The sequence below is a fragment of the Elephantulus edwardii genome, unplaced genomic scaffold (assembly GCF_000299155.1).
Source record: "Elephantulus edwardii isolate Elephantulus edwardi_28Jun2011 unplaced genomic scaffold, EleEdw1.0 scaffold00128, whole genome shotgun sequence".
In the NCBI taxonomy this organism is placed as follows: Eukaryota; Metazoa; Chordata; class Mammalia; order Macroscelidea; family Macroscelididae; genus Elephantulus; species Elephantulus edwardii.
The window spans coordinates 8,299,525-8,322,861 of record NW_006399878.1 but is presented as its reverse complement, the minus strand read 5'-3'; the positions used below and the strand labels follow the sequence as shown (position 1 = coordinate 8,322,861).

The window sequence follows — 23,337 nt, the reverse complement described above, 5'->3', positions numbered from 1 at the left end:
ATCTACACAGTCAAATGCCTTTGCATAGTCAATGAAACACAGATAGACATTCCTCTGGTATTCCCTGCTTTCTGCATCTTTTCTTAGTAATGCATTGTGTGAATTTGTCACAATTTCTCAATCCATTTTTTAATTGGGCTTTTCCATATTTTTTTGCTATTGTGCATAATGCCGTAATGAACATGTTGGTGTTGTTATTATGTGTTATTGAGTCAGAGCAGACCCACAGCTGACCTTTCAACAGATTTTCTAGAGACAGTAATCACATGGCAGGAGACTGCCCATCCTTCTCCCATAGAGCAGCTGGTGGATTCAAATCATGTGCCTTTAGGATTGGAACACAGATTCTTACTACTTGACAAACAGATGTGCACTTATCTGTTTTTGTTCCAGTTCTAATTTACTTCTAGCAGGGCAATAGCTGAGTCACTTGGGTTTTCGATGCTCAGTTTATTGAGGAAATACCAATCTGCATTTTAGAATGGTTGTACCATTTTACAGTGCTGCCAGCAGTGCATGAGAGTTCCAATCTCTACACAACCTCTATAACACTTATTGCTTGTTGGTTTTAGTACAATTTTGCTAATGTTACTGGGCTAAGATGTTAGGAGTTTATTGTTCAAAACAGCTTCCCAAGCCCTTGACTGACTTTGCCTTGTGGATAGGTGAGAATTTCAAATAGGGCATGTTAACTTATACACAAGGGGATTGGGTCATCTTACCATTAAAATAAGCAGATCCAGTAGCAGAATGAAGGAGAATCTCACCACCCACAATAAAAAGCAAGAGAATCAATGCATCCCTTAGAACTAGAGATTCTTGTGGCAGACAGACCAAGGGCTCCAGAAACAGAAGCCATAGCAGCTGGAGCAGAGAATCAGAAATCTGATATAAGACAGAGCAGACGTCAGGACTGCTACCCCATGGAACCAGAACTAGGAGCCTTTGCCCAAGTTTGCTGGACAACTGATGGCAGTTGTTGATGTTCATTGCTGTCGAGTTGAATATGACTTATAGCGACCCTATGAACAGAAGATCTGAACCCTGCTCTGTAACTATCATCATTTTTTTAAATATTCATAGAGTTTCCAAAGGCATGTTGTTTAAGAAGTGGATGCCAACCTTGGTAGGAGACAGCCATCATTGGCAGAACTGAGATCTATGTAACACTAGCCTAAAGCCATGAGGCTCAAGGCTGAGATGCCTGATAGTACACATTTTGACAGGTGTCCTGACTAGGGTAATTGTGACTTTTCTAATATGATTTTAGGTGGCTTGTGAGCTACTGCATAAGATTTTGTACCCAGTAAAGTAGTATAATTAGTGTTGAAATGAGTAGAAAGACGTGCAGGAGCATGGGGTGGATCTCTTACCACATGGAAATTGGTTTCGTGTTATTAAATTCCCTTGTGTTTTAGGTTTTTTAAAAAAATATATGGTGATTTATTTTATAAAAAAGTTATGAATGGGAATGATTATATTAAATAAAAGAGAAATGAAGGATAGTGTGAGACACAATGTTTATGCACTTTGTAAGTATACTAATATAAAATAAATATTTACAAAAAAAGTTTCCTTGTGTGATGTTGGTAAAGGTCAGATATAGCCATCCACACGTGATCCTTGCTCTTTTCACAGGTATCTCATTGTTGTTTTGATTTGGATCTTTTTGATTGCCAATGATTTTGAGCATTTTTTTATATGTATGTTGGCCCTCTGAATGTTTTGCTTTGTTTTGACAATAAATTTGAAGTGATTTCTCTTTATTTGTCATTCTTACCATCATCTAGGAAAATAGCTGTTTGGTTCAAATTCAGCTCCCTGATACCTTGAATCTTGATACTAATCCTGATGCTGATCTTCAAGCACTCCTTTTTACCATTTCCTCCATTATTCTTCTTTTTTGTTTACTTCAGTCAAAGTGACCCCACTTCAAAGATTTCATGTGCAACAGAATGAAACCTTGGTTGATCCCGTGCTATCAGCACTTAGATTCATGGTTCCAGTCACTGTGTTATCCCATCTCATGGGAGTTGTCCTCTCCACCCCTGACTCTCCACTTTTTCAAGCACAACGTCCTGTTCTTCCTAACCATATGCCCAATTTATTTGAAACCATTTCACCATTCTCACTTCTACTTTTTCCAAGATAGATTTGTTCATTCTTTTGGCCTGCATGATATATTCAATATGTTATTTTAATTTTTTTCTGTAATAATTTTCTATTTTCTCTTTGATTAAATTTCCTTGATTAATACTTAATGCATCTGAGAAGCTGGATTCTATGAAGACAAATGTGCCCACTACTGGAGGAAGACATATCAGTAACCTTTGCTATACAGTTGACACAACCTTGCTTGCTGAAAATGAGAAAGACTTGAAGCCTTTGTGGCAGAAAACTATGCAATAGAGCCTTCACTGTAAATTGTATCTCAATGTCAACAAAACCAAATTCTTGCCACTGGACTGATAGTCAATACCATGATGGGTGGATAAAGAATTGAGACTGTCAATGACTTCATCTTATTTGAATCATCAGTCAGTACTCTTGGTACTAGCAGTCAGAAGATAGAGGTGTATTGCACTGGGAGAGTCTGTAGTTACTGAAATCACCAAATTATTGAGGAGTAATGATATTAGTTTGAGGAATAAAGTGCACCTGATTCAAGTCATGGGTATTGGTTTTTTTTTTTTTTAATTTTGTTTTGTTTTGTTTTCGTTCACTAGCTATGCATCTGAGACCTAGACAACAACTATGGATGATAGAAGATGAATTAATGCCTTTGAAGATGGTATTGAAGAAGAGGTTCCTATAGACTGCCGAAAGAACAAACAGACATGTCTTGGAAAAGGAGCAGCTAAAATGTTCCTTTGAAGCAAAGATGATGAAGCTTTGTCTCACATACTTTGGGTATGTTGCTAGGACAGGCTATTTTCTGAAGAGGTACATCAGTCATGCTTGGGAAGGTGGAGAGGTGCCAAAAAAAGGAAGACCCTCAGCAAGGTTTGTTGACACGTGTTGGCTGTGACAGTGGGCTGGAGTGTGTCAGAGATTATGATGAAGATGACATGAGTGAGGACAATGTCCAGATTGATTGTTCATCGGGTCATTATGAGTCATACTTGACTTGACAGCACCTAACAAGAACAATGAAACAACACCACCATTCTGATTATTAGATGCTATTTACATCTGTTTCTTTTTGTTTACACTCTTGCTCCATTAGATAAATATCTTGAAAATATTTTCTCCCTCTGTCATTTAGATTGAATCTACTTTGAGGATACAGCTCATTCCCAATCATATTTTTAATATTTTTCAACCTGAGGTGTTTATCTTCTGTAATTATCTTGTGAAGGGTTTTGTTTCTATTCACAAGTTTTTCACAAGATAATTTGTTACTGAGGGGAAGGGAATAGACTTCCAGTTCCTCTTTCCTAATCTGTTTTATTCTTAGTTAAGATTCTCTACTGAAATTTCCCATCTTTCTGGCATTTGAAATATCAGTGGCAGAAGGTTCCAACATCTCAGCAGCACATAAACCACATTGGACAACAACCCAAAAGATGGATTATACAAAACTCCAAAGTATGGGTTAATATATTATATATTAGTACATATATTAGTTAGAAAAAAAATATATATGTGTGTGTATACATATACACACACGTACAAATAAAAGGTAGAAAAACTTTGAATAATAACTGACACTTCATTGCTTTCAACCAAATTACTGACTGCTAATTACATAGCAAATAAACACATTTTGTTTATTAAAGTACATGGTAAATTTTCCTTTTCTGTTCTTTATATAATGAGGGCAATCAATAAAAGATGAAAAACAAATGACCGAAGGGAACAACTCACCTGAGATCTTGGGAAGGTTCTGCTCTGATATGAGGTGTTTCTACAGAGTGCCTGAACACTGCTCCTTCTGTGCCTGAGAGAAACATGAATATATCTTTAGTACAAGAGTTTGGACACATAGCGATTTTCCTGCCCATTCAAATGTACCAAATACTTATCTGAAAAATGGGAACGCTGGAAAGAGGAGTACATGAAATGAATGAAGAAAAATAGAGAGGTGAGAAAGGCAGAGAAGAGTCAGTGAAGATCTATTTGTTACTGTTCTTATGTATTTTATGTATGTTATCATATTTTCAAGTATTAACTGTTTATTGTTGTTGTTGTTGTGTACTATAGTCTGAACCAACCCATAGTTAACCCTCCAGCATGTTTTCAGAGACATTTAATCTTTCAGGAGGTGATTGCCCATCCTTCCCTTACAGAGTGGCTAGTGGCCTTGACTGTGGGATTGCAGTGCATCTTCTTGCCACTAGGCCATCATTCATATTCAGGAAGAATTCCTACCCACAGAATAAATAACAGGGAGCTCTGGTTATGTAGGCCTCAGGGAGTTCTGCTCCTAATCAGAAATTAATACCTTTATGGTAGTTTGAATCTACCATCAGCACTGCAGGAGAAAGGCGATCTCCTTCCATGCTATTTACAGCCTCCAAATATCCACTGGTCAGCTATGAGTCTGTTCCCAGTAGATGGCAAGGAGAATTTTTTGAGATCAAAAAACGAAAAATGAGCTGCTCGCTGTTCTAGTTTTCTAAGTTAAATTAATTTTTCTAAAAAGATAGGTATAAAACTCAGTTTTGCTTTGCAATAAATCACAGGAAATGAGTGAAAATGTGAATGGCATACTCAGATGTAAGTCATTATTTAAATATGACATTTAGCTATCTTCCCACATACAAATCCTAGTTTTATTATGTTGCTATTGTTGTTGTATGATACCATCCAACTTATGTTGTATAGTACCATCAAACTTATCAAAACTCCTAACTATTCTATTAACAAGAGATCTTCCCATAATCTCTACCATTCACGCAGTCACTGTGTCCATCTCCTTAATAATCTTCCACTCTTTAGCTAACACTACCTTTCCAAGCATGATGACTTTTTCCAAGGAGTCGTCCTTCCTGAGGAAACACTGTATCTGAACCTCATTTATTGACCCAATTTAATTTTTCTAAATCCTTGGTACTTTTTCATAATTACATTCAGCAAATAGAAGGCATTTTCTTTCTAATATATGAATAAAACTGTATTACTTTTCAAGAGAAGATGAACAAAATGTCTCTCCTTTTTTTCTGCATAATTTTTTTACCAATTTCTTTAGAGAATAAAAATTATTTTTTTGCCTGATCCCCTTCAAATGTCATGGTGTGGGGAAATTACTTGCTTCTTTAGTTACCTCAGTTCTATCTTAACAGAAAAACAAAGATTAAATTCACTAAATTAATCTTCTGCTGTTTGATGTGATTAACCATTTATAATTAAGAACAAAGTTATTGCAATAAAGAAAAGACCACTAAGAGATTAACCACAAAAATTCCTTATACATAAGCTTCTACATTTGAACATCTTTTAGAATTGCTAGAAAATGTCTTTACATAAAACAACAATATTTTTCTTTATCTTGAGTTGTGAAGGTAGAAAATTTTTGAAGAATACCATGATTTCATCTATAAGCTGTTAAGGGCAAATTTTTTAAAAATTAATTTTAATGAAAGTTTACCGAGATTTAGGGTTTCTGTCATTCATTGTTTCACTTTTCTCCCTACCCACCCCTGACCACCCCACCCCAATTCACTCTTCTCCTTGAAAAGAAAAAGATAAACTCTTTCATTGTTATGCAATCCCTCCAGCGCAAGTCCATGCCACTATGCAGCCTTCATCCTAGACTTGTGTAATGACAAGAATACCCATTCATATGCCCCCTTTAAAGAGTTCTCTCCCTCATCTGTCTCAATTCAATATACATCATTCCTCCCCTCCTTTTCTGTCTATCCTCAACCCTCATGCCAGTCCTGTTTTACAAAAGTGGCCCTATGCAGTATTTGTCCTTTTGGACTGAGATCTTTCACTCAGCATAATGTCCTCCAGGGTCATCCATTTTGCATAAAACGAGTTCCTTGTTTTTCAATGCTGCATAGTATTCCACTGTGTGAATAAAACAGAACTTTTCTATCCATTTGTTTGCTGATGGGCAGTTGGGTTGTTGCCAGCACTTTGCTATTGCTAACAAGCTATAATAAACATGGGTGTGTATATATCAGCTTGGGTGGTAATTATGGTTTCTTTAGGGTAAATTCCCAGTAGTAAAATTGATGGGTCAAATGGTATTTCCATTTGCAACTTTTTGAGAAAGCGCCATACAGCCTTCCATAGTGGTTGCACCATTTTATACTCCCACCAACAGTGAATAAGGGTTTCTCCACAACCTTTCCAGCATTTGATGTTTGCTTTTATGTTAAATTTTGCTATTCTTACTGAGGTAAGATGATATCTCATAGTTGTTTTGAAGGGCAAACTTTTGAGATATTACCTTCAATATATTTGGAAGACTATAGATTTAACATAAAAAACTACTGACATTTACTGACTTTTAAAGATAAGGATAATGCCAAAAGCATTGAATCTATGAGTTGCTCTGTGGTACAAAGATGGGTAACCTCCTCTGATTGATTTACTGCCTCTGAAATACCATGGAAGGGTCAGCTACAGATTGATTCCAACTCAATGCAGCAAAACAACAACTACAACTAGGTTTAGAATATTTAATTAAAATGGTCCAAAATGTTAAACACTTAAATATTAGTTGATAAAGATAAATTGGATGGCCAGATGAGACAGAAGACAAGCTTGCCAACATGCTTGATTTTAATAGGTAATAGCCTTAAAAACTATGGAACAATTCTTTGCAAATATGAGATATAGATATACATAAATACGAGGTAGTATTATACACACAAACACACACACATACACACACACATATATACACATATTTACATTTTCCCCTCTAAAGTTTTAGGGAATATAATGTTAATTATTTTTTTATAACAAGTCTTGAACAATTATTTCTTTAAGGAGGCTATTCTTTCAGTATCATATGTTGTTGTTGTTGTTGTTTTTATGTGGCGTTGAGTCATTTTGACTCATAGCGACCCTATGTACAACATCCCTAAACCCTGTTCTATCCTGTGCCAATCGCATGGCCTATGACACACCCATCCTGATTACCCCAGTCACTGAACGCTGTCCCTCCACCTTAGCAAGCATGATGTCCCTCTCCAAGGACCTGTCCCTCCTTACAACATGTCCAAAGTATGTCAGACGAAGCCCCAGAATCCTTGCCTCCAAGGAGTAGCCTGGTTTATCCCTCTCCAGGATGAATCTGTTTGTTTTCTTTGCAGTCCAGGGTACATTCAATACTTTTCTGCAGCACCACAGATCAAAGGTATCAATTCTCCTTCTATCTTCCCTAGTCATTGTCTAACTCTCTGATGCATAACAAGTGATTGCAAAGAACATGGCCTGTATCAGGCGCACCTTAGTCTCCAGACAGACACCGTTGCTATTGAGTACTTTAGAGAGGTCCCTAACAGCAGACTTTTCCATTGTGATACTTTTTTTAATTTCCTGCCTGCTGGTGCCTAGAGTGTTGACCGTGGAGCCAAGCAAACTGAAGCTGTGAACAATCTCAATGTCTTCACCATCCATCCTGATGTTACCAGTTGGTCCAGTGGTGAGAATCTTTGTCTTCTTGACATTAAGCCTCAGTCCATACTGAAGGCTGGAGTCCTTGACCTTCTGCAGCAAGTGCTTGAGGTACTCCTCAGTTTAGGCAAGCAGGATTGTGTCATCATATTAGATATTTTATTTCTATGAGTGCAAAATTTCTTGAAGGTTTCACTAAAAGTAACATTTTATGTTAAATTCCCACTTTGTTATTGAAGTGAGGTGACATTTAAAAGAATAATCCAATGTATAAATTTGCATATTTCAAGGAAAGACATCGTTGGCATTTTAAAAATCATCTGATTTTCAGAAAAGAATTATTCTTATGTCAACATATAATATAATTTCCATGATTTTGTGATTATAGGAACTTATTAGACAAGGTGACATAAATATAATTGGAGAGTAAATAGAGACAACACTTATTTTCAAAGGAAATTGTTATCCTAATGACTCAGCAGAAAATGTTTGAAAAGTGAAGTAAGTACTGCAGAGAAGTTTTACTTTTCAGTGTTAAAAGCTGATACAAAATACAACTCCAAATTTCAATATTAAAAAACTGATGCTTTAAAACAATATTTCTGGAAAAATAAGTAGATAAATAAACTACTCAAAAGATAACTTTAAAGTCAAATAACAGTATAATTGACTAACTTCAAACTTCCAGATAATGAGATATACTTAGCTTCAGCTTCTTACTTTTGTTCACGTATGAGACAAAGCAGAACAAATTAACAAACAGCAAACATTATGTTAAATAAATTCAAGAAAGGAAAACAAAAGCACCTGAGCCAGGCATAGACTCTCATGGCACATAAACCAGAAATCAGATTTGTCATGAATTGGAAATGTTTACAAAAGTCAATGTTTTGCTAACAGATCTGAGAAAATACAGCACATAAAAATATAGGATGCTAGTTTTATTTTTAATTTCACATAAAGGGCTTTACTTTTTTAGCATGGAATATTTACTGGGGACATGCCAGTGGTAACATTATACAGTTATCTTTTTTATTGTTTTGAATACAGTAATTTATTTACATTGTATTTCACTTACTTTGTGTTTCATAAAATCATTCACACACACACACACTCATACGTATGCCTCCACCCCCACCCCCACTCTGACACCTGGCAAAATACCCACTACGGTCTGCTATCCAAGTGATTTCCTCTATTCTGCATTTTCTGCCCCCTACTAGATATTTATACACATATTAGTAGTTACTCTATTTTTATGATAATGGTCTTATGCACTTTTGTCCTTATGGGACTGAGTTATATCAGTCAGGATAATGCTCTCCAGCCTGTCCCATGTTACGTAGTATTTTTCAAAATTACTATTCCTTAATGATGCATTTTGTATTGTGTGAATGTATCACAATATCTCAATACATTCATTGATTAATGGATATTTGGGCTGTTTCTTTATTCTTTTTATTGTGAATAAGGTTACTATAAACATAGATGTACATATTGTCATTTTTATCTCAGTTCTCCTTGGGGTATATATTCATAACAGTGTAATAGCTAGGTCATATGGGATTTCTCTATTCAGCATTACAGGGAATGCCAAACTGCTTTTCAGACTGGTTGTACCATGTTACAATTCTTCTACTAGTGTACATGAGTTCTAATCTCTCCACGTCTTTTCTAACATTTATTACTTGCTCTTCTGCTAAACTTTGCTACTGCTAGTGGAGTGAGACAATCTATAGTTGTTTTGATTTGCACCTTTCTATGTCAAGTGACTTTAAACATTTCTTCATCTGTCTGTTGACTATCCAAACATCTTCCTTTGTGAAAAGTCTTTTCATGTCTTTTTACAATTTTGTAACTGGATAATTAGTCTTTTCTTGTGGAGGCCTTGTAGTAAGCATTTTGTAAGCTTGCATATGAGGCCCTTATCTGAAATATTGTGGCCAAATATTTTTTCCAATTTGTACTTTTTCTTCTCACTCTATTTGGCAAATAACATATACACTCAAGGGCTTAATTTTTAAGAACTCTCATTTGTCAACCCTGTCTTCTTCTAGATGTGCATGTATGACTACATTTGCAAGATTATATGCCATAGGGTAGGACTTCCAAATTTAGTCCTGTTTTTGTCCCTAATGATCCTTATAGTCTTGGACTTTACCTTTAGATATCTGACCCACCTTGAGTTGACTTTGTGTATGGTGTGAGATGAGGATCCTGTTTCAGTTTTCTTCAGGTTAATGGCCACATTTTCCATGTGTTTATCTTGTTGTTGTTGTTGTTATGTGCCGTCGAGTCGTTTGCGACTCATAGTGACCTTATGTACAACAGCACTAAACCCTGCTCTATCCTGTGCCAATCGCACTGCCTCTAACACACCCATCCTGATTACCCCAGTCACTGAATCAATCCACTTCATAGAGGGTCTTCCCCTGCTGCACTGTCCCTCCACCCTCCCAAGCATGATGTCCCTCTCCAAGGACCTGTCTCTCCTTACAACATGTCCAAACTATGTCAGACAAAGCTGCAGAATCCTTGCCTCCAAGGAGCCACCCGGTTTAACCCTCCCTAGGATGAATCTGTTTTCTTGGCAGTCCATGGTACATTCAATACTCTTCTCCAGCACCACAGCTCAAAGGCACCAATTCTCCTTCTATCCTCCTTAGTCATTGTCCAACTCTCTGATGCATAACAAGTAATTGCAAAGACCATCTCCTGTATCAGATGCACCTTAGTCTCCAGAGACATACTGTTGCTCTTGAGTACTTTAGAGAGGTTCCTAACAACAGACTTTCCTATAGCAATACATTTTTTGATTTCCTGGCTGCTGGTGCCAAGAGTGTTGACCGTGTTTATCATAAACTAAAATTAACTGAACATCATGTAATTTAATCATTAGTCAACACTTTTTTGGTACAAAGCACAGATCTAAATTTTCCTTATTTTGGTAAAACGTAAAAATCAGTGCCATGTATTTTATGTTCTCATACTTTCTAGAAACCATAGAACTTAAATGAACTTTTAAAGGATTGATGGGTATAAAGCCCTGCTTTTTGTATACCTGCTAAATTATAACTTAGGTTGTTGTGAGGTCAAGCATGACTCATAGTGACTCTATGAAAAAAGATTTGAACAGTGTTCTATCCTGTGGTATCCTCACACTTACTGACACACAAAAAACTCATTACCGCAGCCACTGTATCAATCCACCAGGTTGAGGGTCTTCCTTTCCTTCATCGACCCTCTACTTTTTCCAACATCATGCCTTTCTCCAAAGAACAGCATTTCCTACCAACACATCCAAAATATGTGAGGTGAAGCCATCAAAACAAATTTGTTTATTCTTTCGGCCATCCATGGGACATTCAGTGCTCTTCTTCAACACCATAGCACAAAGGCATCAATTCTTTTTCTGTCATCCCTATTCTTTGTCCTTGGACGCATAGCTAATAATTGGGAAAACTACGCCTGAATCAGATGCACCTTAGTCCTCAAAATGGTATCACTACTCCTCAATAATTTGGAAAGGTCCCTAACTGCAGATTTTCCCAGTACAGTGTATCTCCTTATTTCTTGGCTGCTCATACCAATGGTGTTATTTGTGGATCCTAGCAAGATGGAACTGTTGACAGTTTCAATCTCCTCTCCATCCAAATTGGTCCAGTGAAAAGAATCTTCATTTTCCTGACATTGAGATGCAATCCATACTGAGAGCTGCACTCCCTAATCTTCTGCAACAGGTGTTTCAAGTCCTCCTCACTTTCAGCAAGCAAGGTTGTGTCCTATGCATAACACTGATTTTGTTTACAATCAGCTATGAGTGGGAAGCCTCTACTGTAGGCAAGCAGGATTTGGTGGGTAGGCTTTTGTATTTAAAAGTCATTTGGGTCCTGCCTGAGGGTGAGCCACCAGCTTGGGACAGTTGGATCCTGGAGGGTGTACTTTATTTATGTGAAAGCTACATGTAAACTGGGCATTTCTGATTGTTTCACTTTCAAAAGGCCCTCAGGCCTGGTGTTGTGTTTGGAGAGAACTTGTTCCTAAGCAGTACAGCACTTGTCTGTCTGTTTCCTGAATGAGATTGCTTGAGGTTGCTGTGATACTGAAATCTGTGCCACTGGTGTGTCCAATGCCAAGAGAGTTTTCCATCTTGGACAAGTCAGGGAAGTTACTAGCACTATAATAATTAATTAAAAAGAGGAGCGAAGGGCCTAATAAAAAAGATATTGAGAGTATTCCTCACATTTATATTAACTGAAAAAAACAAAAAACAAAAACAGAAGCAAGATGCTGTGGCAGGCAACATTTCCCAAGTTATCTGCTGCATAAATTCAACTGCAGAATTTCTTTTTTAAATACAATTTTATTCTACACTGGTTTACTTACAAAGTTTGCATACATTGTTTTTCTCACCAGATCTTTCCCATTTCCTTTACCCTCCCGTCCTCCCCCATCACATTGTGAGACCCTATGATTAACTCCACACCTCACTCCCACCCATTCTCATGCCTCTGCTCCTCACTTCCCCCTTTCTATCCTCATACATTTTCTACAAAAATGATTAGCTATTGTGAATGGTATTCTTTTTCTTAGCTCTGGCTCTGTATTCTCTTTGTCACTATAGACAAATCTAACTTATTTTTGTATGTTGACCTTGTATCCTGCTACTTTGCTGAATTGGTCCACTGTGTCCAACAGTTTTCTTGCAGACACTTCACCAAAGAAGACATTCAGATGGCCAACAAGCATATGAAGAAATGTTCCAAATACCTAGCTCTAAGCGAGATGTAAATCAAAACAACTATATCACCTCACCCCAGTAAGAATAGCAAAATTTAACAGAACAGCAAACAACAAATGCTGACAAGGATGTGTAGAAACTGGAACCCTTATTCACTGTTAGTGGAAGTATAAAGTGGTATAACCACTGTAGAAGGCAGTGTAGCACTTTCTCAAAAAGTTGCAAATAGAAATGCCATTTGATCCAGCAATTCCACTACTGGGAATATACCCCAAAGAGACCATAACTGCCACCCAAGCAGATATATGCACACCTATGTGTGGCTTTGTTCACAGTAGCAAGGAACTGGAAGCAACCTAAATGCCCATGATCAAACGAATGGACAGAGAAGCTATGGTAGATTCACACAGTGGAATTCTGTGCTGCACTGAAAAACAAGCAACTCTATATTATTCAAAATGGGTGACCCTTGAGGACATTATGCTGAGTGAAGTATCTCAGTCATAAAAGGACAAATACTTCACGGTGCCACTGTTGTAAAACATGGCTGACCTCGGGGTTGGGGGAGACTTATAAAGAAGAGTTAAATAATGTATACTTCATTGAAACAGATGAGGGAGAAAGCTGTTTAAAAGGGATTTTTGTCATGATGGGAGTCCAGATTGAAGGCTGCATAGTGGAGTGGACCTGGGGGGAGGGATTGTAAAACAATGAAAGAATTTTTCTTTTACTTTTCCAAGAGGGGAGTGTGCTGGGGGTGAAGGGTTGGGAGGGGACTGAATGGAATGAATTAATGGATAGAAGTCCAAAGTCTCTGTAAATTTTCATTGAAATTAAGAATAATTTTTTTTAAAAAAAGTTCTTATATTGAAGTGGAAATGCTCCTTGGAGTCAAGGATTCTGAAGTTTCATCTGACATACTTTGGCATGTTGCAAGGAGGTCCTTGGAGAGGGACATCATGTTTTGCAGAGTGGAGGGGCGGCGCAGGAGAGGAAGACCTTCGATGAGATGGATCTATTCTGTGAGTGGAGTGGTGGGAATGAGTGTGTTTGAGACAGCAAGGTTGGCATAGGATAGAACGGCGTTTAGGGCTCTTGTACATAGGGTCGCTATGAGTCGCAAGCAACTTGATGGCACATAGCAACAAGAGCATACTGCATTTATTCTTAAGCGACTGAGTTAGTCTTAGCATAATGCTCTCCAATCCTTTCCAAGTTCAGATAGTGATTTGCAAAATCATTGTTCCTCATTTGCAGCAAATTTTAAATAGAATTTGGAGAGCAACTGGCTATATACAAAAGAACATATTCACTTTGAAGCAAATAAATAATATTCATTACATAAGTATAGTGCTTTATATATCTTTTTTAATACAAATGGGTAATAAATTATTTGTACCTGAAAAAAATGAATATGTTCTTATTATAGAAACAAAATGTCTAATTGAGTTCAAACTAAAATTTTTGCATTCAGGATTTCTTCTGGGAATGCTGTGCGTAATTGATTTTAAGAATTTAAGAGTAAAGACTTAGGCATACTTTGCTCAAGTAAGGGCATTTTTAGTTGTTTCATGTACATGTGAAAGTTGGAAGACGAATAAGGACAATCAAAGATGCATTGATGCATTTCAATTGTTATATTGGAGGTTTCGTCTTACAGACTTTGGACATGTTGCAAGGAGGGACCAGTGCTTGTAGAGGGACAATACTTGGAAGGTGGCGGGATGGAGAAAGAGAGAAAAACCATAATTGAAGAGGTGGATTGATGCTATGACTGGGGTAATGAAGGTAGGTGTGTTAGAGACAATAAACCTAACTGGGGTGGGGGGAGGAAAGCAACATTTGGCAATATCATCTCAGACAAGGGTCTCATAACAAAGTTTATAGAAAACTACCAGACATTTAGAAGATAAATTCTTGTAAGTCAATTATAAAATGGACAAAAGGTATGGGAAGGACTTTTCACAGAGGAAGACATTTGAAAGACTTACAGACACATGAAGAAATATTCACTATCACTGGAAATAAGAGAGATGCGAATCAAAACCACAATGAGATACCATCTTACCCAGGTAGCAATGGCAAAGTTTAGCAGGATAGCAAGCAATAAATGTTGGAGTGTATGAAGTGACATAGGATTATACACTGTTGATGGAATTGTAAAATGGCACAACCACTCTGGAAGGCAGTTTGACGTTTACTCAAAAAGTTGAACATAGAAATTCCACATGACCCAGGTATTGCACCATGAAGAATTTAGGGGAATTTACTAAGGAAATTAGAACTGAGGTACAAATGAAGTATTGTGCACCAATGTTCATAGCAGCGTTATTCACCATCACAGGAACATAGAAACAGCCCAAATGTATAACCACAGATGAATGGGTTAAAAAATTGTGGTGCATTCACACAATGGAATACTATGCAGCATTCAGGAAAAACTATTTTGAAAAATACTACATAATTTGTGAGATACTGAATGAACTAACAATCTCATGAGGACAAACTGTGCATAAGAGTATTATTGTTATAATAGAAGGATAACTAGCAAACATGTATGAGGACTCAAGGGAGCAAAGGGTGGAAGCAAAAGGGTGAATATGGATAGGGACGAAATCACAGGGTTCACCTCTTGGTAGGTGGAGGAAGGGGTTAGAGGAAATGGGAAAGATCCTGCAAGGACCTGAAAAGACAGGGTAATGATGAGCATAGTCCAATGGTTATTAATTTTATAAAACATAATGAATAGTAATGATTGTATTAAACAATGTGAAAGAATAGTGTAAAACACAATGTATATAAACTTTGTAAGCAAACCAATATAAAATAATTATTTTTTTTTAAAAATGATAACTGTCATTGCTGATGTGCTCAGAGTATGACATTATCTGCAGTTCAAAAAGGCTAATATCTAGACTCAAGATGAAAAGGGTTTTTGTTGCTTAGGTCATTAGAAGAGAGAGAATAAAATAAAAGAGCCTGAGAGAGTTGGAACAGAAGAGTTAAGAAATCAGGAATACTTCACACTTTGAGAGAAGGAAACCATAGATTGAGAAGAAAATTTAAATTGTATTTTCACATTATTTGCCCTAAACTTATCAAATTTCTTCAATTTATAAATAAGATCTATCACAAATATTGTCATGAAAGATTGTGTGTTATGTGTGTTTTGTTTGTTTATTTTGAGGGGACACGAAAGGGAAATAAATTTTACATATAGATAACCATAGTACAAAATAATTACAAGAGGAACCATGTTCACTGACCAAGGGAGACTAAAAGAATCTAAGACTCTCTTTGCCTTCTTTGTCAGGTGACAGGTTCTCCAAAACACAGTCTCATCCTTTCAACCTGAGCCTGCGCCATCCCTTTCTCTTTCAAACCCTCTGCATAATCTGAAATCCTTGTTTTCAATTCCCTGTTGGAATACAAATCTATGCATACCTACATATTTTAGAATATTTCACATCATGCATTTTTTTGTTTGTTTGACTGTTCTTCCTTCTATTCAAATTGAAACTAACAAAGTAACAGATTGGACAGAGAACACTTGCAGTTTATACCTGACTCTAGTTGGTTCTCTGACCCTTGACAATTCTTGAAAATTCTTTGGTTCTCATTTTAAAATGAGTTACCTGTACAGAGGTAACTCATGGTAATTCAGTAATGCAATCTCTAAGATCCTTTCCATTTCTAACTATACACAGTTTTTAAAAAACATTTTTTCTCAAGCATGCCAAAACATGTACACTATAATATTTTTCATTTATCTTTAAATGCAAGTTAAAATAAGATGCAACAGAAAAGAAACAATTTATAGAAGGTAAGGTGTAATCATATTGACTAAAGGAAAATAATTATAATTTTTTTTCCTCTATTAAAATAAGAAAGAGTTCTTTTGAATTCTGTAGGCTTTACTGGCCCTTTAAAGAACAAATGTTAACCATTTCAAGTATTTAATAATTTCTTCCTACCTGTGTTATTTCAACAATCTAAATGATATTTTTGCATCCTGCAAAATACAATATACATATATACTGTAGAGTATATTTTATCTCCACAATATACTAACTTTTCCACCTCTTAATTCATTTGAAGCAAAAGTATTCTATCTTTAATGTAAACATATTTAGGGTTTATATTCTCTACTTGAGCTCTGGTGTTATAATCTGTACTGAGTTGAGCTGCTTACCCAAAAGCAGCACCTCTCTGGAAATTTGAATCCAGCAGCCACACCCCAGAGGAAAAGTTGGCAACCTCCTCTTGTGTGTTTTAAGATGTCTGAAAACCTGGTGGAAGGTCAGTATTAGTTGGTTCTAACTCTATAACAAGGACAGAGAGAGCACATGAACACAAGAGCAAGACTCTACTACTCATTTGGAAATTACAATGTCATTATAGAAATTGTATTTACAAATTGTAAATGGTTTATCATGGCTTACTTTTCATTAGATTAAAAAAATGAAGAAAACATACACTATACTTTTGTTTATTCAGTTTTTGCTATTATTTTATAATCCTCAAGTAATCTTCATTTTACTAGCATTTATTTCATGGATTTTAAAGGTTCTGCATATATTATTGTTTTTATACCTTTCAATAAAATGAAAATAATAAAATTATGAAAACTCAGGTGAGTAAAACAGAAGGAAGAAATAAAATTATTTTCAAATGGAATAAATATTTGTTTTTATAGAAGCTGGTTTTGGGAAGACCATATGTTGTTGTTGTTGTTCTAATGCGCCGTCGAGTCATTTGTGACTGATAGCAACCCTATGTACAACAGCCCTAAACCGTGCTCTATCCCGTGCCAATCTCATTGCCTCTGACACACCCATCCCGATTACCCCAGTCACTGAATCAATCCACCTCATAGAGGGTCTTCCCCTCCAGCGTTGCCCCTCTACTCTACCCAGCATGATGTCCCTCTCTAAAGACCTGTCTCTCCTTACAACATGTCCAAAGTATGTCAGGCGAAGGCGCAGAATCCTTGCCTCCAAGGAGCCACCTGGGTTAACCCTCTCCAGGACAAATCTGTTTGTTTTCTTGGCAGTCCATGGTACATTCAATACTCTTCTCCAGCACCACAGCTCAAAGGTGTCAATTCTCCTTCTGTCCTCCCTAGTCATTGTCCAACTCTCTGATGCATAACAAGTGATTGCAAAGACCATGGCCTGTATCAGGCGCACCTTAGTCTCCAGAGAGACACCGTTGCTCTTGAGTACTTTAGAGAGGTCCCTAACCGCAGACTTTCCCATCGCAATTCATTGTTTTATTTCCTGACTACTGGTGCCAAGAGTGTTGACCGTGGAGCCGAGCAAACTGAAGCTGTGAACCCTCTTAATCTCTTCGCCATCCATCAGGATGCTACCAATTGGTCCAGTGGTGAGAATTTTTGTCTTCTGAGCCTCAGTCCATACTGAAGGCTGCAGTTCTTGACCCTCTGCAGCAAGTGCATGAGGTCCTCCTCAGTTTCAGCGAGCAAAGTTGTGTCATCTGCATAACGCAGATTGTTGATAGATCGTCCACCAATCCTAACGCCACGCTTCTCCTCATAAAGCCTGAAGGACTATGAGAAAAGTTAACTTTTAACCCTTCTAGGCAGAAGCCATAAGCTCACAAGACTACGAGAAAGCTAACTTTTGACCCCTTTTCAGAAAAACAGGGCCATAAACCACTCCGAAAGACAAGGTCATAAAACAGCTCACCCACATCTGGGAGGTCAGATAAGGAGGGAACTCCAGGAGTTGTTTTTCTGAACCTTACCCCCACTTTTGCGCCGACCCCGCTTGCTGTGTGCCAACTCACTTTTAAATGCACCAGACAGTTTTCCTCACTCAGCCATGTGCAAACCCATGTTTGCACGGGTTATTGCCTTTATAAGCTGTGTGTACCCCTAGCTCAGGGCTCAACTCCTCTCCCTCTGCGTAGGTTATGAGTTGTGCCCCAGCGCGCTGGAAGGAATAAACACCTCATGCTGTTTGCATCAAGGACCTTCTCTCATGAGTGATTGGTGCTGGCATCTGATCTTACTGGGGTCCAGCTCTGCGGATCCAACATTTGGTGCATTGGCCGGGAAACGGTGACAGCCCCTGACTCCCGATGACACGACACCCCTTGGAGCTAAGAACGGCGTCTCTGTGTGTTCTGTCCCCTGTGCCTTTCTCTCTCTGTTGATTTCTCTTACCTTAGCCAAATTGGTGGGGAGTCTGGCTGCCCCTGCCACAAGAGCCTGGCGATAAACTTTTGGTTTTTTAGCCGTTTCTTTTCCTGTGAGGGAGCTGAAACAGTGACCAGCAGACGTGCTAGGAAGGTCACAGGCTGCTGCCTTGGGGGACACCCCAGGAGGTACGGAGGGCTAGGAACACCTGGTGGCCTCCTCTGTATTCTACCAACAGATTGAACCTGAGGAATCCTGTCTGGTAGTGGAAACGCCGGAGCCTCGTCCTGTGTACACTATTCAGTATCTTTATCAGAGTTGTCGTGGTCACTGTCTGGTTGTCTTTGTGTTTCTCCTTGTCTCTGTTGGATTTACTGTGACTGAATTACTAACTATGGGACAGACGATAACCACCCCCCTTAGTTTGACTCTAACTCATTGGACTGAAGTGAAAGGAAGGGCTCATAACCTGTCAGTGGAGATCAAGAAGGAGCCATGGCGGATCTTCTGTGTCTCTGAGTGGCCCACCCTTGGTGTGGGGTGGCCCCCGGAGGGTTCTTTTGATCTGGCTGTAATTTACGGTATTAAGTCAGTTGTTTTCCAGGAGATACGAAGACTATGATTACCGGTACAAAAGAAGATCACCTTCTCCTTATTATAGTCAATACAGACCAGGATCAAGATCATGTTCTTATAGCCCAAGACGCTATTGATAAAGTGAATGTTTCCTGTTGAAAACATGTTTAGTTTGGGGTAGTGTTTTTTTATTACTTTGTTATTTTTTGTTTTTGTTATTCCTTGGCCTTTATTGTCACTTTGTCTATTTCTTTTTTTCTCACTATTTAAAAAAAAAAGTTCTAGTCTCCAAGCTTCTGTTCTCACCTATCCTTTAAGAACACTTTAAAATATCTTTGCTTTAGTTAGCATCTATACTTTGTTGATTGTATTGTTGTTTTTTACTTTTCATATTCTTCAAGATGTAATAATTACTAAGTAGTTAAACATCTAAGAAACCCCAATGTTATGTTTGGTAAATTATTATGTTTACTTTTACAGAAAATTCATTTTTAGCTTATCAGATGAAGAAAGAAATTGAAAGTTTTAGAGCTTCTGTGTTAGGCATTGTCAAGAGACTTGCATTTTTTAACAAACTTTTCTTTTTCTATTTTGGGTAAAGTAACAAAGAAGCTCAGTCATGTCAAATTTGTCAGAGGTGGCATTGGAACAATCATTGAATATAGAATGTTTGAGGCTATAAAGAAGCCACGGTCATTTGTTATTGACATACAAAATTCTTGAACCCTAAAAATTAAGATTTTGTTCTTTAGAAGAGATAAACTTGTGGACTCCTATACAACATGTTGTGTTTTAAATGCATTTGTTAAACTTTACAAACTTAAATGTGATTTTTGCTTTGTTTTTGTTAAACTTATTGACGTTTAACTATCCCACTGCTCCTCCCCTAATACCTAGGCAGGCTGCCGCCCTAAGAGAGGCTGAGGCTGCTGGACCTGGAGCAGCCAGAAGTGGGGTAGGGGCGTCTGGGGAAAGTGTACAGGGGCCAGCTCTGGGAACTCGCAGCAGGAGAGGGGCCACCCCTGATAGTACATCGATGGCCCTACCTCTGAGGGCAAACAGCCCCCACTCTCAGGAGCTACAGAGGGAGACCCCCCTTTCCAGCTTCTTCAGTATTGGCCTTTCTCCTCGGTTGATTTGTACAGTTAGAAAGCTAATCATCCTCCCTTTTCAGATGATCCGCAGCGACTCATTGGGCTTGTTGAGTCCCTCATGTGCGAGAAAGAATTCTCCTGGAGGTGCGAAAAACTGCGCCTGGAGCTGACGGGAGACCCACCCAACTCCCCAGTGAAATAGACTGAGAGTTTCCTTAGACGCGACCTACCTGGGACTACAACACCGCTGAAGGTAGGGAGAGACTAACTATCGCCAGGCTCTTGTGGCAGGGGCAGCCAGACTCCCCACCAATTTGGCTAAGGTAAGAGAAATCAATCAGGGGCCCACTGAAGCACCTTCAGTGTTTCTAGAAAGGTTGATAGATGGCTATTGGAGGTACACCCCATTTGATCCTACCTCTGAGGATTAGCGCGCATCTCTAGCGATGTCTTTTATTGGACAGGCAGCCCCTGATATTAGAAAGAAATTGCAGAGGCTTGAAAAGTTATAAGATTTCTCTTTAAAGAACCCAGTGAAGGAGGCAGAGAAAGTGTATTACGAGAGAGAGACGGAGGAAGAAAAAGAGCAGAGGAGAGAGAGAGAAAGAGAGGAAAAAGAAGCTAAGTATGACAGGTGGCAGGAGAAAAACTTAACAAAGATTTTGGCCGCGGTAGTACAGGATACCAGAGAAAAGCAAAGAGCTCCTGGAAAAGGAGAGCTAGGTAAGACAGGGTACCTGGGCAACCGCACCCCGTTAGATAAAGACCAATGTGCCTACTGCAAGGAAAAGGGGCATTGGGCAAGAGAATGTCACAAGAAGCCCGGAAAAGCAGCTCCTAGGAAAGTGCTGCCCCTAGCAGATGAAGACTAGGGGAGTCGGGGCTCGGACCCCCTCCCCAAGCCTAGGGTAACTCTTAAGGAGGAGGGCAAGCCGGTCGAGTTCCTGGTGGACACCGGAGCTCAGCACTCAGTTCTGACCCGGACCACAGGTCCCATGTCATCTAAAAGATTGTGGGTAATAAGAGCTACCAGTCAGCAACAGTACCAATGGACCACCAACAGAACTGTAAATCTGGGAACAGGGCAAGTGACCCACTCCTTCCTGGTAATACCTGAATGTCCGGCTCCCCTGCTAGGAAGAGACCTTTTGACCAAAGTAGGGGACCACATAAACTTCCTTCCGAATGGGCCCCAGGTGACAGGCCAAGACTTAACCCTGCTAAGTGTTCTGACTCTGAAATTTGGAGATGAGTATCAGCTATATGAAAAACTTCCAACACTTCCAGACCCACAAAGTTGGCTGGAGTCATACCCAGAAGCATGGGCTGAGACTGCCGGGATAGGGCTGGCTTGCCAGCAGCCTCCTGTTGTCATTGAATTAAAGTCTGCCGCCTCGCCTGTGGCAGTCAGACAATACCCTATGAGTTGGGAAGCCGGAGAGGGGATAAGACCTCACATACAGAGATTCTTGGACTTGGGGATATTGGTTAAGTATCAGTCCCCCTGGAATACACCTCTGCTGCCCATGAAGAAACCAGGCACTGGCGATTACTGACCTGTCCAAGTGTTCGTAAAAAGCTCTCCCACTACCTGGGAGACAGGAGAGGGAAAGACAGTGTTGCCTAAAGATGCAGCAACTCAGTATATACAGCAGTTACACCAACTGACACACTTAGGAGAGAAAAACCTTAAACTCCTAGTGCAGAAGTCACCCTACTACATCTTAGACCTAAAAGAACTGACCACAGCTGTAGCCCAGAGTTGCGTGCCCTGCCAGCACGTAAATGCCACCAAGTTCCCTAAACAAGCGGCTCAGAGGCGACCGACCTGGAGCATACTGGGAAGTGGACTTCACTGAAGTAAAACCCACCAAATATGGAAACAAGTACTTGCTAGTTTTCATAGATACTTTTCCAGGATGGACTGAGGCCTTCCCTACCAAGAAGGAAACAGCTCAAGTCGTTGCCAAGAAAATATTAGAAGAAATATTTCCCAGGTTTGGAATACCTAAGGCCATTGGATCTAACAACGGGCCTGCATTTGTTGCCCAGGTAAGTCAGGAATTGGCCAAAATCCTGGGGACTAATTGGAAATTACATTGTGCATACCGTCCCCAGAGCTCAGGGCAGGTAGAGAGAATGAATAGAACTCTAAAAGAGACCTTGACTAGATTATCCATTGAGACTGGCATACAAGATTGGTTAGTCCTCCTTCCTGCTACCCTCTTTCGGGTCTGAAATACCCCTAACCGTTTTGGCTTAACCTCTTATGAAATCATGTTTGGGGCCCCTGTTCCTCTGCCCTCTGCCCATTTACAGGATACTGCTGAGAATCTCCCCAGCCAGCCTCTGCTTGAACAGCTGAGAGCTCTAGAGACTGTGCAGAAAGATGTCTGGGAGCCCCTGCAAAAAGCCTACCGGCCCAGAGATCTGTCGGTACCTCACCAGTTCCTAGTCGGGGACTCCGTCTACATATGCAGACATCAAGCCGGAAACCTAGAACCGGGCTAGAAAGGACCTTTTATAATTCTTCTCTTGTTGTTAACTTTTAGACCTTGCATATTAAACCGGCTAGTCACCTTTATTAGAGAAAAAAAATAAGTACAGTGCAAGTCTTAAGTGCTAAGACAGCAGTATCAGGCTCTTCATCTGCAAGACCATGATGAAATCACAGACTGCTCCCAGCTCTAGGATTAGAACTGTACCTAAAAAGAAAAAGGGGAATGAAGGACTGTGAGAAAAGTTAACTTTTAACCCTTCTCAGGCAGAAGCCATAAATTCACAAAACTATGAAAAGGCTAACTTTTGACCCCTTTTTAGAAAAACAGGGCCATAAACCACTCAGAAAAACAAGGTCATAAAACGGCTCACCCACACCTGGGAGCTCAGATAAGGAGGGAACCCCAAGAGTTGTTTTTCTGAACCTTACCCCCCTTTTGCGCCAACTCACTTTTAAAAGCACCAAATCAGTTTTCCTCACTTACCTATGTGCGCGGGTTATTGCCTTTATAAGCTGTGTGTACCCCTAGCTCGGGGCTCAACTCCTCTGCCTCTGCGTAGGTTATGAGTTGTGCCCCAGCGTGCTGGAAGGAATAAACACCTCATGCTGTTTGCATCAAGGACCTTCTCTCGTGAGTGATTGGTGCTGGCGTCTGATCTTACTGGGGTCCGGCTCTGCGGATCCAACAAGC

The 23,337-nt window shown here is 39.1% G+C and overlaps 1 protein-coding gene across 1 annotated transcript in view; it reads right to left on the bottom strand.

Annotated features, from left to right (window-relative positions):
- Positions 1-23,337, bottom strand: part of SGCZ (sarcoglycan, zeta) — a 755,475-nt gene that overhangs the window by 24,851 nt on the left and 707,287 nt on the right. Inside the window, exon 5 of the mRNA XM_006893559.1 lies at positions 3,868-3,940. Coding sequence (XP_006893621.1) covers positions 3,868-3,940 — 73 coding nt within the window. The remainder of the gene's footprint in view (positions 1-3,867; positions 3,941-23,337) is intronic.